This window comes from Hyaena hyaena, unplaced genomic scaffold (genome assembly GCF_003009895.1).
Source record: "Hyaena hyaena isolate Hyena2069 unplaced genomic scaffold, ASM300989v1 scaffold_628, whole genome shotgun sequence".
NCBI classification, from domain to species: Eukaryota; Metazoa; Chordata; class Mammalia; order Carnivora; family Hyaenidae; genus Hyaena; species Hyaena hyaena.
The window spans coordinates 416,030-429,992 of NW_024081261.1; the positions used below are offsets into that span (position 1 = coordinate 416,030).

At 41.9% G+C, this 13,963-nt stretch overlaps 1 protein-coding gene across 1 annotated transcript in view; it reads right to left on the minus strand.

Annotated features, from left to right (window-relative positions):
• Positions 1–4,466: 4,466 nt before the first annotated feature.
• COL4A3 (collagen type IV alpha 3 chain) overlaps positions 4,467–13,963 on the minus strand; it is a 136,128-nt gene continuing 126,631 nt past the window's right edge. Inside the window, exons 47-52 of the mRNA XM_039257611.1 lie at positions 13,129–13,227; positions 7,828–8,040; positions 7,019–7,196; positions 6,774–6,888; positions 5,410–5,582; positions 4,467–4,551 (exon numbers count right to left, since the gene is read on the minus strand). Of these exons, the coding sequence (XP_039113542.1) occupies positions 4,467–4,551; positions 5,410–5,582; positions 6,774–6,888; positions 7,019–7,196; positions 7,828–8,040; positions 13,129–13,227 (863 nt within the window). The remainder of the gene's footprint in view (positions 4,552–5,409; positions 5,583–6,773; positions 6,889–7,018; positions 7,197–7,827; positions 8,041–13,128; positions 13,228–13,963) is intronic.

Here is a 13,963-nt window from a genome sequence, read left to right on the forward strand (position 1 = left end):
TCCGTTAGAGACTGATCACTACTTTGCTTCTAAACAGGCTTGTAAGTACAGAGAGAATGACCACTGTCATCAATTCCTCTACTTGCCAGTGCAGTAAAAATAAGTTCATTTAAATAAACATTTTTTTTGGCTCAAAATATTTTCAATTTAGATTTTTTGACCCAATTATAAGAATATTTCTAAAATGTGTATTTGAGCAAGAATTTCCTTTTTTTTTTTTATGTATATTTATTTCCGGGAGAGATAGAGACAGAGCATGAGTGGGGGAGGGGAAGGGAGATAGGGAAACACAGAAACCGAAGCAGGCTCCAGGCTCTGAGCTGTCAGCACAGAGCCCGACACAGGGCTTGAACTCACAAACTGTGAGATCATGACCTGAGCTGAAGTCAAAAACTTAACTGACTGAGCCACCCAGGCGCCCCTTGAGCAAGAATTTTCTTTGTCTTCTAGAACTCTTACCCAGGATTCCTGTTCATTCACCTTCTCCCATTGATTATTTTGATTGCCATTTAACACAGCCTGAAAGTTCCTTACTTACAAAATTTCGTATTTTGTATATGAAAAGCATTCCTCTTTCCATCTCTCTACATTTAAAATTTTATGAACATGTTTCCATGAATGAGGAGTATTTGTATTATAAATGAGAAACGTTAAAAGGTGTGACTCATAATTTCTATAATCTATAGATTTTTTTTTTACCGATGGTAGAAATTTCTTAAACACCCTAATAGAAAATGAGCGAAGATATGGTCAGGCCTTTCATAGGAAAACTGAAACAAGCACTAATAAAGCAAATACTCATTAAATGTGACAAATCTGCAGCATCCTTGGTAGTGAGGAGAATGTAAATTAAGACGGGATAGGCAAAAATCGTAAAAGAACAGCAATATCCAGAATTGATAAAAGCATAAAGAGATGGGTGTTTATGTTGTTGATACAGCTTGAAATCCTAACAACCTTCCTGGAGAACATTTTTGTTTGTATATCGAAGACCAAAATGGTGGGAGTTCTTTGATTCCATCATTTTCCTTCTAGAGATTGATCCTGAGGAAATAACAGCAAAATGTGAAATATATGTACCATAGGGAGTGCCTGGGTAGCTCATTCATTAAAGCGTCCAACTCTTGATTTCAGCCCAGGTCATGATCCCAAGGTTATGGGATTGAGCCCCATGTTGGGCTTCACACTGAGCATGGAGCCTGCATGAGATTCTCTTTCTGTCTCTCTCTCCCTCTGTTCCTCTCTCCTGCTTGTGTGCTCTCACTCTCTCTCTAAAAATTAAAAAAGAAATATGTACAATATGTTCATAATAAAACTAAATCAAGTGTCAATCAGTTGGGGATTCATTGACTTTTATGTAGTAAATCCATGCAATGGACTATGGTGTAAGTAATGATTAGTTCTTGTCTATTGATGTGAAAATATGTCCACAGAGTGTTAAGTTAAAAAAAAATCTGGTAACAAAACAGCATGGTTTTATCCCAATGTTGTTTAAAGACATATTTACAGGGAAAAATCTGGAAGGCCATATACCTTAATTATCTTGGGTGAACGTGATGGGTTAGGACATGGCAATTTTTATATTCTTCATAAGTTTGTATTGTGTGTTGTTTTTTACAGTGAACATACATTATTTTTACAACTCAAAAAATTATTTCCAATATGAAAAAAATAAGACCAGATATCATTTTTCCAGTTTTATTTTTAGACAATACAATAAAATAATTTTAGCTATAATTACAGAAATATTAGTACATTACAATATTGTAATGTTGTCAGGATATAATAATATAAAATATTCAATATATTTTAAATATATTTTTTTGGTTATAGAGTAAACATTAAATTAAGTTTAGTTGCAGTAAGTTACATTTGCTGCATAGAGAAATCTTTGTAAGTTAAATTAGCACTGAAATTCAAATGTAGCATTATTGTAATACTTTTATAAATAAGTTACTTAATAATGTTTACCTTGCAAAAAGACCTCTGAGAAATCCATTATTTTAGCACACTGTGAAATTCCAAAGTTGAAGCCCCAATTTTAAAAGAAACAAGTTATTTACAGTTTATCTACAAAGGTAAATCTTCATAACATTATAAGCTACTCCTAGGCATCTGGAAAGTGAGGCAGGGGAGCTGTGTTTCAATGCTCAGTCTTAGATGTATGACGTGTGGCGTTATGACGTATGGCGGAGCAGCTGTGAATAGGGCTTCATTGGAATGTAAGGCTTTAGTATCACCTGTCTTCCTCAGAAGTTAAACACTGATAAGAGGGCAACAGGTGACAGAGGCTTGGATAAGCAGAGGCCAGTCATTTGACTGTAGCACCAATCTAGGGCTTCTGACCTGTTAGTAAAATTAGCCGATCTTCTGGGCACAGATGGGGCAGTTGTAGCCTGAGGTGCCAGGTAACTGTCTGCAGAATCACTTCTTGGCTGTTGGCCTCCAGTGCTTGTTCCTAATATTGAGTGCTTTGGCAATCACCTGGAGTGCTTGTGAAAATGCACATTTTACCCCCTAGAGTTTCTGATTCTGTAGGTCTGAGGTGCGCCCTAAAACGTGCATTTGTAGCAAGTTCCCAGATGCTGCTGATGGCAGCTGGTTCAGGGACCACACTTTGAGAACTTTGAGAACTGCTGGCCTACAGAGGGTTTGCGGACATCAGTTAGCCCCATATGCCATTATTGTACAAGTGGGACACTAGGATATTTTGTAGAGCAAAAAAGTCTTAATGTGAGGTGCGTCTAAGTAAAATGCACTTCATAATGTTTAAATGTAAAAATGGCTTGACGGGAGTCACGTGAGCAGTGAAGGATGTGAACTCTGGTCACAGTGTGCGCTGTCCTCTGCAGTCACACCTTCACTTAGAAGGCAACTGAGACAAGCAATAACCTGAATTTGGAGATCAGCACCACCAAGGCCACCTGGGGAGATCAAGTGGCATCTTCAGAGCTTTGCCTCAGGATACCTGGCCTCTGAGATCCATCAAATAATGCTGCCATCAAGTACAAGTGGTTTCTAGAGTTTTGCAGATCTTTGTTTGCTTAACATTGTTCCTACCTGGCTTCTGCAATACCCAAGAGAAGCTAGCTATCCTGGGTTTTCCCTGGGCAAAGATCTCATTTGTAAACCTTTACAGAAGCCTACTGAATTATGATGATGGCAAGATAAGAACAGTGAAGAACAGCGACAAAGGAAGAAAAGGGGGAAAAAACCCCACAATTCAGATATGTGGGATTCTTAACAGCAACAGTATGTTAATTACCTCTTCTGGGATAGCAGATCAAAACCAAGTCTCTTTTTTTCCCCCTTACTATCTATAATTTAGCACCGTGCCTGGGGCGTGGCTTGGTGCTGACAGAAATGCTCCTTCAGTTGAATTAAGTTACCTTGGGAATGTATCAACACACAGAAAAGCAAACTTTAAGACATATATCTGCCAAGCTATACAATTTGTACATTAAGATTTTTACACAACTCTTTCAACATGGTTGGTAAGAATATGTAATATAAAACACATTTTTTTTTTTTTTTACAAAAAAGAATGAGACAAATAGCCAGGGAATTAATCTGGAAATACTCAGGTTAAATGAAATATGAATGGATCACAGCAAAGGAAAAGTACTTTGGGCCTAGTTAGCCAACAAATGTCTTAAGTTTTCTCAACATCTATAGGGATGGGGTTAAAGTGCACATCGAATAAGTGGTGTCCTTGCTATTTGTGTGGGTGACCTGATAAAAAGGAAGTTAGATACATGGCAGAGTATGTGTATAACATCATCCTATTAAAATTAATTCAGCAAGGGTAACAATTTGAACACAAGCAGTATTGCTGCAGTGAAATGAACTCAGTGGAAAAACAAATCTTTTAAAAAAAATGAAACCGCATTTTGGCCTTAGTCTCGGGTACATTTGAAAGAGCCCTAGAATATCCATGAACCTTGGTTCAGTGCTGGTTTCCTCAGGCCTTAAGTTGCTGAATGGGTCTGAAAGTCCAGTCCAATTCATGAGGCTCTATTACTCTACCTGCCCCCAATTCCTTCCAGTCTCAGGGGCTAAAATTTTAGGGGGGGCTGGTGGCACAATCTAAAAGTGATTTAGCCTCCCTGAGTCTCAAAGACTGGACTAGAAGGGGGCACATCTTGAGAATCCAATTAACCGGTGGCATCAGACTTTATACAGTCGCTATGCAGCTAGTGCACTGGATACAAATGGAATATGATTTCAGTGGTATTTTTGGACAAGTCGGCCTTGGTATAGGAAACTTTGCAAGCGCACAGATGAATGGCAGAACTGACTTAGAAGAAATGCTTTGTTGTGTGGGGAAACAAATAGAAACTTTGTACTAAGTCATCACAGAACCATAATGTTTGGTTAGAGAAAAATTCCCAAATAAGTGCATGTTCTGCACCATTACTTGGTCACTTAGGACAAAAAAGAACAGTTCTGTTTTCTTTTTATTTTCTTCATTGTCTTCTCTTCATGCACACCCGACAGCGACTTATTATCTTTTCTAACTCTCCAGCTTTCACAGTTGATGGGATAGGTTTTCTGAAATAAAAGCAAAAAATGCAAACAAAAAAATCTCATCAATATACAGATAAAAAGGGAATCCTTGCTGGCTTTGAGGTTTATTAATAACTACTGGAGTACATCAAACTCTATTACAGGAGGTATATTTCTGTGAAGGGACATATGACATTTTATAACTTAGTTGTGTTTCAGCAGCACTAAGGAAATGTAGGCTGCGATGCGAACTTACAAATCCTCTTTTTTGTAATAAAAACCACCTTTACCATTTACATGGTCTGTATAACTCACAAGTCTGCCAGTGCAGTAAATTAAAAGCAGCAGATCACTGGGGCACCTGGGCGGCTCAGTCGGTTAAGCGTCCGACTTCGGCACAGGTCATGATCTCACGGTTCGTGGGTTCGAGCCCCGCGTTGGGCTCTGTGCTGACAGCTAGGTCAGAGGCTGGAGCCTGCTTCGGATTCTGTGTCTCCCTCTCTCTCTGACCCTCCCTGCTTGCTGTCGCACTTTCTCTCTCTCTCTCTCTCTCTCTCTCTCTCTGTCTCAGAAATAAAACATTAAAAAAAAAAAAGAGTAGCAGATCATTTAGTGGTTTTGTTCAGTCACTTGCTAGAAGTTCATATACAAATGTTAAAAGTAGTTGGTGGTGACAGAAATCACATTTTGGGGTCTTCATTAATGCCGTAGTACAAAACCATGAATACTTGTCCAGTGTAGGACACTTGTCACTGGGAGTACCAAGCCAAACGGATTTTGTTGGCATGAGGAGATATTTCAAATGTGAGTTCATCAACACCCAGGTAACGAAAATCTAACATGGCAACCTCTGAACAGTTCTGCAGTTGAGTCATTGGGTTAAACTTGACTTTGAATAGTTACCTGAACATTCTTTTGGGGTTTAATGAAGCCAACCAGAAACTGTAGGAATTTGAGTAGTAGTTGCACGTTCCTCTTCCGTGACATTCTATAAATGGACTGGCTCGGAATTCTTCCAGGCAGGACCCGGGGGAGGCCAGCGCCTGACCTGCGCCCTCAGAACCTGCACTTGTGAACTGTCACGATAAAAATATCTGAGTAAGAATTCTGTGCATGGAGTTCAAGTTTTCAGTGCTCTATTTTTTGGGGGATTAATAGACAGTAAGAAAAAAAATAGCATGAATTAAACTTCTTATGCTTCTTTACCCAGATTTGCTAATACTCTAGGTACCTTCCAAGTTCAGGTATAGTGATCAAAAAGAAAGGAACAGTGATTTATTCTGCCTGGAATGCTCCTTTTCCTCAGCTAGCTTGTTCTCATGGTTCAGGGACCTGCTTAAATATAACCTGAAGAAGGCTTTCCTTGATGCCCCTTTCACAGTCTCTTTCCTTATCTTGCCTTATTTCCTTCAATAGTACTGATCCCAATCTGAACTCATTACTAGAATGGTTATTTTGTCTTCTTGCTTTTTGTCTACCTTCCCCACTAGGAGAGAAGTTCCATGAGAGCAAGAACTTTGGTTCCTTGTTGGTATCCTAGTGCTTAGAACAGTGCTGGCACTTGGTTGGTGTTCAATAAATACTTGCTGAATTAATGGTTGAATGAATGGATGTCTGTGAGTAAAGAAGGGGGGGGTAATGTATCACAAATGATACTACACAAAATATGAATAACCTCCAACCACATATATGTAGCTATCACAATCACTGATGGATCAGTCCATAGATTTCTTCATTTAGCACTCACATCTGGGGAATCTCTTTAAAAGGAACCTTCTCTTGGTTCCCATCTTCATAGGAATGTCAAAGGGGCACCGTGTAAGGCAAAGAATTTAGGAGCAGACAGACTCAGGTTCAGATCCTAGCTTTATCACTTACTAGTTGTGATAAACTAGTGAAGACCTTGGGGGAAATGACTTCATTCTTACTTATAAAACAGCAGATGATAGAAATCACCTTTAGGTTCCCTAAGGATTATAGAGGATCTATATAAAACAGCTGCCACGTATTCCATTACTAATATGGTGTTACTATTCACCTGATTTAGAATTTGTGGGTAAAGTCACTTTTTAAAATGCTCCTTTATTTACAAAAAAACCACTGCACTTTAAAAGAGTATCTTTCTAGATTTTCAAGCAAATGTCCACAGCATGCTGTGTGCACTGACATCAGTTGGCTTCCTTTCTGGGGGGCCACCTTTCACCCAGTCCCATGTAAGATTCTTAGGGCAATCTTTACTATGACTTTGCTGCTCCTGCCCTCCTTACCATGATAAAAGAAAATCCTTTCCAGAGAGAAATCCAGCCCTGAGGACATGAGGGAATGTCAGTGGTCTGGCTGTGGACAGCTATGGCCAGCGCAGGACCTTCACAGACGGTGCATCTGGAACATGAAGAAAAGAATATGGCGGCAGCCCTACTCTCCCGCACCGCGATGCGCTCGCTGCCTGGTCTGTTACAAATGAAGTGATTCACCTGGTCCCGTCACAAAACGAAGGGATTATATTTTTTACCTGCTAATATAAGGCTCCAAGGCCCTGCCAGTAATTGGCGCCATATTCATTGGCATCGGAGCCGGTGTTGACAGCCAGTAGGAATAATCATTTCGAGATGCAAAGTTACACACATCGTTGATGTTACAGAACAAGAATGGCATTGTCGTAAACCGCTGCAGGCAGCTGCCAAGGGTTCCTAACAAAACATCAGACTGAGTGTCACTGTTGGTAAATTAAAATCATTCTGAGTATCGTTGCTAGCTAGAGGCAGATTCAGACAAGCTATGGCAAAAACGAGAAAGGCAGCACAATAGTTATTTGCACAATGTGTTACTGTGAAGTTTGAACAGTGATAGAAATGAAAGATCCCACAAGCAAACAAATCGTCCTTCTCCCACCCTTAAAGCTTCCTGTGACCCTTTCTAATGAGCCTAGCACTTGGAGACTGGTAGAGGTCTGTTGGTAAATGTCTCTGCTTCAAAATATTCCCGGTTCTTCATACACATATAATAGCTAATAACTAGACAAAGCTTGAGAAAAGATGATACTTTTAAGATTAAAAAGCAAACAGGTGATCTAAGTAAAAATTGTTTGCATTCAACAGGCTGAGCTAGATCAACAATCGTGAGAAAGGCTCCTTCCAGAGCTTTACATTCCAGAATGAAAATTAGACATCAGACCTGTGTTCTTATTCACTCTCTTCAAAAAGCGCCGTAAGGCACTCAAGGATGTTTACACTGAGCTTCAGAAAGAAGTACCCCGGGCTGTGAACACTCATGACCTGTATACAGAAGAACATGACTGAAGAGCAAGGACTTGGACGTTACCCAGGTCTTGTCCGTGGGCTTGTTCATTTCCTTGTACAAAAAGAAGAGAGAACCCGCTATAGAGAGGCTGTGTCCCTTCTGGGCAGGAAGGGATCGCTGTGGTCTGACTGTGCCTGGTGAAGATAAAGCCTCTCACGGTTGTTGGGGTTGCGGGTGCTCCAATGTCTCCAGGTTTCCCCTTCAAGCCAGGCAGTCCGTCCAATCCAGGGGGTCCTTGAAAAACACAGTATACATGTTGCAATACAAACAAAACCTCAAACTCATTTCCCAGAAGTACTGATTTAAATGTTTCTGTATATTTGTTAGGCCCCTAAGGAGTTAAAGGAGTCCTGAAATAACAATGGCTTACAAAATGGCCACACAATATTAAATGTTGACTAGTTTATCACACAATGCCTTTTAAATAGTTGTGTATATCGTATGATGAGTTTTTAAGATCAGGTGTTTTTTTTTTTTTCCAAAGAATTTTTTAATGTTTATTTTTGAGAGAGAGAGAGAGAGAGTCAGTGTGAGTGGGGGAGGGACAGAGAGAGAGGGAGACACAGAATCCGAAGCAGGCTCCAGGCTCCGAGCTGTCAGCACAGAGCCCAACCTGGGGCTCAAATCCACAAACCATGAGATCATGACCTGAGCCAAAGTTGGACGCTCAACTGACTGAGCCACCCAGGTGCCCCAAGATCAGGTCTTTTTTATCTTTGCATTCTGTGGTGCCCAGCATAGCAGCCTGCATCTGGTAGATCTTATGTGCATTTTTTTTTTTTTTTTTTGGTACCAATGAATGTATCCTACAATGTGAGGAAATAAGTCAAATCAAGTATCTACAATTTGAAAGTCTATTCAAGGAGATAATAGAAAACTACAGTACTTTTGACAAAGTCAGTAAACAATCATGGAAAATACTGAAAGCTCTTTTTAAAGGTGCAAACTTCAAGAAAGTTTTTAATTAGTAAGACGAATAAGAATGGAAAAGACTTTTACTGTGTAAGGGTTTTTAAAATTTACATGAGTTTAAGGCAAAGTAAGTAATTTGTATACTTTTTTTTCCCTTTGCACTTAGAGTAATACACAATTGTCACTTTCTATTATTATTTTTTAATAATCTCTACATCCGACGCGGGGCTCAACCTCACAACCTTGGGATCAAGAGTCGCACACTCTTCTGACTGAGCCAGCCAGGTGCTCCAACTTGTCACTTTCTAAATAAGTTCAAGAGAATTATCCTTTCTCTCCATCATCCTGTTCTTTCCTCTCCTATCCTTCATCAAATAGCTATTATTTATGATATTGGCACTCGCTTCCATCCCCTCTTGACCCCTGATCCATTTCCACTGCCCCTGCCCCCTAAGCTCCATCCAGCCCACCTTGGGTCCTAAAGAAATGCAGAGAGGGCAGAGACTCGGCTTTGGGGCCCATGAGTCAAAGGAGGTATTGTTTCCCCACAAACCACCATGCCATGGTGTCAGGAGCACCCCCGTAGAGTCTCGGCTCAGGAGTCCATGCATTTCATGAGGATTTGCTAAAGCCCCAAGATTATATTTTTTTCCAGACTCTCTACCATCCCTATCTTACCTGGGAGCTTTGGTTCCTTGTTTGAAATTAAAAAGAAGCCATATCTAAATTTGTCAAAGTCTCCTGTCTTACCAGAGTAGTCCACAAGTATACGTTTTTAATATATCAGATAGAGAAGACACACATTCTTCACTTTTCCCAACATCCACTCTCATTCCCAGGGAGCTATAACTGGCCACAAGCAAAAGATGCTACAGGTCCCTGCACAAGAATTATGATTAGCTGAGATTGGAGGGCAAGATGGCGGAGAAGTAAGGAGCTCCGTACTTGCACTCGCGCCAATACATCACACAGAAAAGATCTGAAGCCATTGGAAACCTTACAAAACCTGAGAGATTGGGAGAAAAAAGACGCAGAATCCACTGTGAGAGCCTTCTAACGTGAGTGCGAACCGGGGAAGATAAAATCGGGCTGGGATCGGAGACTCCAGGGTGGGAGGCGATCCCCCTCTACCCTCTACGGGGAGTGAGAGGGGAAAAGGAGAGAGTCCGAAACAGAAAAACCTCCACTCGGAGCGGGGAAAACCTCCGCTTGGTGCATAGAAAGACCGTACTTGCCAAATACCTGCACACCAGGTCCCCTCGCGCCAACTGGTCCTGGAGGGGGCTGAGCACACAAACTGCTTCTTTGTGCTGCTCCTGGAGGCTGGACTTCAGAGTGGTGGCGCGCCTGCCGCCATTGTAGCTCCTGGGCGGCTGGGGCCCCTGAAAGAGCTCCTGGCTGGCTGGGACTCGAGAGGGAAGGCAAGGAACTAAAAACTGGGAAATTAGCCTGCGAGTTCGTGTTTCGGGTGACGAGCCATAGAGGGACCCGGTTTTCCTCACTCCCGCGGGCTCGGGCTCAGAACACCCTACGGGCAAGCCCCCGCCCATGCGCACCAGCCTGACCCAGAGAAGGAAGCAGCGATTCTGACTCCGCCCCCAGAGCTTGGCAGGGGGCCTGGAATTGCCCGAGGGGGTTGCCTGGGAAGCTGTGTCTAAGGCAATTTCAGCGGGGCGCGCGGACAGGGATTTGGAGATTGGAACTGGCCTGGGTTGAAGAGTGCAACCAACTTCGGCTGTGCCCCTGGTACGGGGAGTTTACACGCCCAAAAAAGCGAGGAGCAGCGCTTGGTTCAAGAAGGGACTGGGGCACCGTCACTCTCCTCCCCACAACCGCCGAGGCAGAACTCCAGAACTCCCGCCTGAGGCATTGGATCACGCCACGCCCATCCTTGCCTGAGAGGGCTACCTCAAGAAACAAGCTAGAGTACACAAGGTGGAGAGTCCCAAATATCACTACGAATAGGAAAATAAAATAACCAAGGTCCCAACAAGAGAGACCAGGGGATACCATTCAAAAAACACTCTCTGAAAGGATAGGCCCTGGAAAGTCAAAGAGCCTTCTTGGATATAGCAGTGCTCATAGAAACAGAGAGCATAACAGGTCTTTAAAACCAACAAGAGCCGGAAAGCTAACTAAAATGACGAAACGAAAGACCTCTCCTCCAAAGAAACTCCAAAAAGAAATGACAGCTAATGAACTGCTCAAAACAGATATCAGCAGCATCACTGAACAAGATTTTAGAATAATAATGGTAAAATTAATAGCTGGGCTTGAAAAAAACATAGGGGACATCAAAGAAACTATGGCTACAGACAGAATGGAAAATAAAAATAGGCATGAAGAATTAAAAAATGCGATAAATGAGATACATAATAAACTAGAGGCCTCTAATGCACGGATTGAAGAGGCAGAAAGGAGAATCAGTGATTTAGAAGACACCATTATAGAAAAACAAGAAGCTGACAAAAAAAGAGACAAACTGATCCAGGAACAGGAAAGAAGAATTCGAGAGCTCAGCGATACAGTCAAACGCAACAATATCCGTATCATAGGAATCCCAGAAGAGGAAGAGAGAGGGAAAGGTGCTGAAGGAGTCCTGGAACAAATTATAGCAGAGAACTTCCCCGACCTGGGGAAGGAAGTAAATGTGGAAATACAAGAGGCTCAGAGGACTCCCCTCAGACGTAACTTGAATCGATCTTCTGCATGACATATCATAGTAAAAATGGCCAAATACAAGGACAAAGAGAGAATTTTGAAAGCAGCTAGGGAGAAAAGGGCCCTAACATACAAAGGGAAACCTATCAGAGTGGTGACAGACCTATCTACTGAAACTTGGCAGGCTAGAAAGGAATGGCAGGAAATCTTCAATGTGATGAACAGTAAAAATATGCAGCCAAGAATTATGATTAGCTGAGTATGACAGAAGTTAAGGTGAGCTGCTATACAATTATGCACGATCGAGGATATTCTGCATTTCTGAGAGGGAGGCCAGGTTCTCAGTTTATATCTGTGTTATTTAACTCTTAGATCCTTATTCTTCTCTTAAATGTTTATTTATTTTGAGAGTGAGAGTGAGTATTGGGTGGGAAAGGGGCAGAGAGAGAGGGAGAGAGAAAATCTCAAGCAGACTCCATGCTGTAAGTACGGAGCCTGATGCGGGTCTCAAACTCACGAACCATGAGATCATGACCTGAGCCGAAATCAAGAGTAGGACTCTTAGCTGACTGAGCCACCCAGGCGCCCCTACCTTCCAACAAGTTTAAGTCCTTGAGGGGTATAGCATCACACAGGGTCTGTGGCCAGTGGCTTGAGCAGGAAGGTTGCTTTGGAATTTGGCATGAGCCATGCCACTGTTTCCAGGAGCGTGAATTCCTTTTCCTCAGATTCCTCTGGTTTTGGTGGGTGTGGCACCAGGACTCACTGTGCTTTGTTTTGTGCACGTAAGCACGTCTCTTGCCCAGCTAGCTAGCGTTCCGTCGCATCTCCGGCATAAACACCTTCAATTTTAAGAACTGTGTGCTCCCTCTGGTTCCGAAGACCCTGCTTACAGCCGGCAAAAATGGCCTTGGACCACAGCCTTCCAGACCTGCTTGTCATTTTAGGAGTCCTGTTACCAACAGGCCCCACTTCTTTGCCCTCCAAGTTCAGCAACAGGGCTTTCCCTTACCTCCACCCAGACTGAAATATTTAGGAGGGCCTTCTTCAGGAGAAGCGTGAATTCTTTGGCCATGTGGTATTCCAGAATGGTGTAGTTGAGAGATGGCTTTCCTCGAGGTGCCTGGGTGGCTCAGTGGGTTAAGCGTCTGACTTCAGCTCAGGTCATGATCTCTTGGTTTGTGAGTTCGAGCCCCAAGTTGGGCTCTGTGTTGACAGCTTGGAGCCTGCTTTAGATTCTGTGTCTCCCTCTGTCTCTGCCCCTCCTCTGCTCTCTCTCTCTCTCTTTCTCAAAAACAAGCATTAAAAAAAGAAAAAAAGAAAGAAAGATGGCTTTCCTAGATGAAGATACTAAGTTGCTCTTCTATTCATATCAAGATGGCATTTTTTTCTAACTATATACTTGTATGCTACTCCTCTAAGTAGATATTATTAAATAAGTACTCCTATAAATAATTAAAAACAGTATCGGCCTTTCTAAAAGTAGAATTAGTGCTTTATGAAGTTTCTTTGTCCTCAGGCTAGAAATTTGGAGGACATTTGCCCGCTTAAGAGACAGGAAGAATGGTGTATTCCAATAACTCTTGGTTCTTTGTCTTCTTCCAAATGAATGTTTTGTCCGTGGCTTTTAATGTGAATGACACAAACTGAAAGACCTAGATGACTCTTACAGTCACATATTTAGAGGCTACTTCTCTGGATGTTGAAACAGCATTCAGTGAGAAGAGAACAAGCCAGGCATATGTTTACCTTGCTCTCCTTTACAACCTTTGTTGCCTTTTTCCCCAATTGGCCCAGGAGTTCCCGGTCTTCCATCCTTGCCTGGTTTACCTCTTGGCCCGCAGGGTCCTAGGCAAGAAACCAACACTGTGTTGAATGGTTCACAGAGGATAAAACAGGGGTGGCCAGTCGCCCCAGATACCTGAGGTTTCCTCACTTTCAGCAATGAAAGTCCTACAAACTGAGCTGTGGACAAAGTGGGACAGTGGGCCATCCAACATGTTACACCCTACTTCTCAGGGGGAAAAAGAACCCTCAAGAACAGACTAGAAACAAATAAAATGACAGTGGTTTAAAGTTGTGCTGCATTTTGCTTTACACTGTTCAGAATTTGCTATGCCCTTGTACTGATCAATGTAATAAGTAATGTCTCTTTTATATCACAGGTAAATCAGGCAAACTTAGAACACCTTCGGGAAGTCTTTTACAGTATGCTAACCCTATACAGAGGGCTTAGTTCAACTTGTGTACACCAATACTTTGAAAAGATCTCATGAGATTAAGTGTATATTTGCATTTACTACTCTTCCAAGTGCTCTACAAAGTGTGAGAAAACTACACATACAGAGAACTCAAGTTTATTCAGGCAGTCGTTTAGAAATAAGAGCTCTAAGACCAATGGTTGCGAGAGAAGATAGAATTAATACTTGATCTTAATGATAAAAAAAACCTTCTAAGTGCCTAAAGTGGATTTAAGCTTGTACATTGAACAGCAGTTTTCAAGAGAGTCAGTATTTTCAATAGACTCAATAGTGTTTGCTTCCAAAGCACTTTGTAGGTGGTTTGGTTCAATCACTTCCTAATA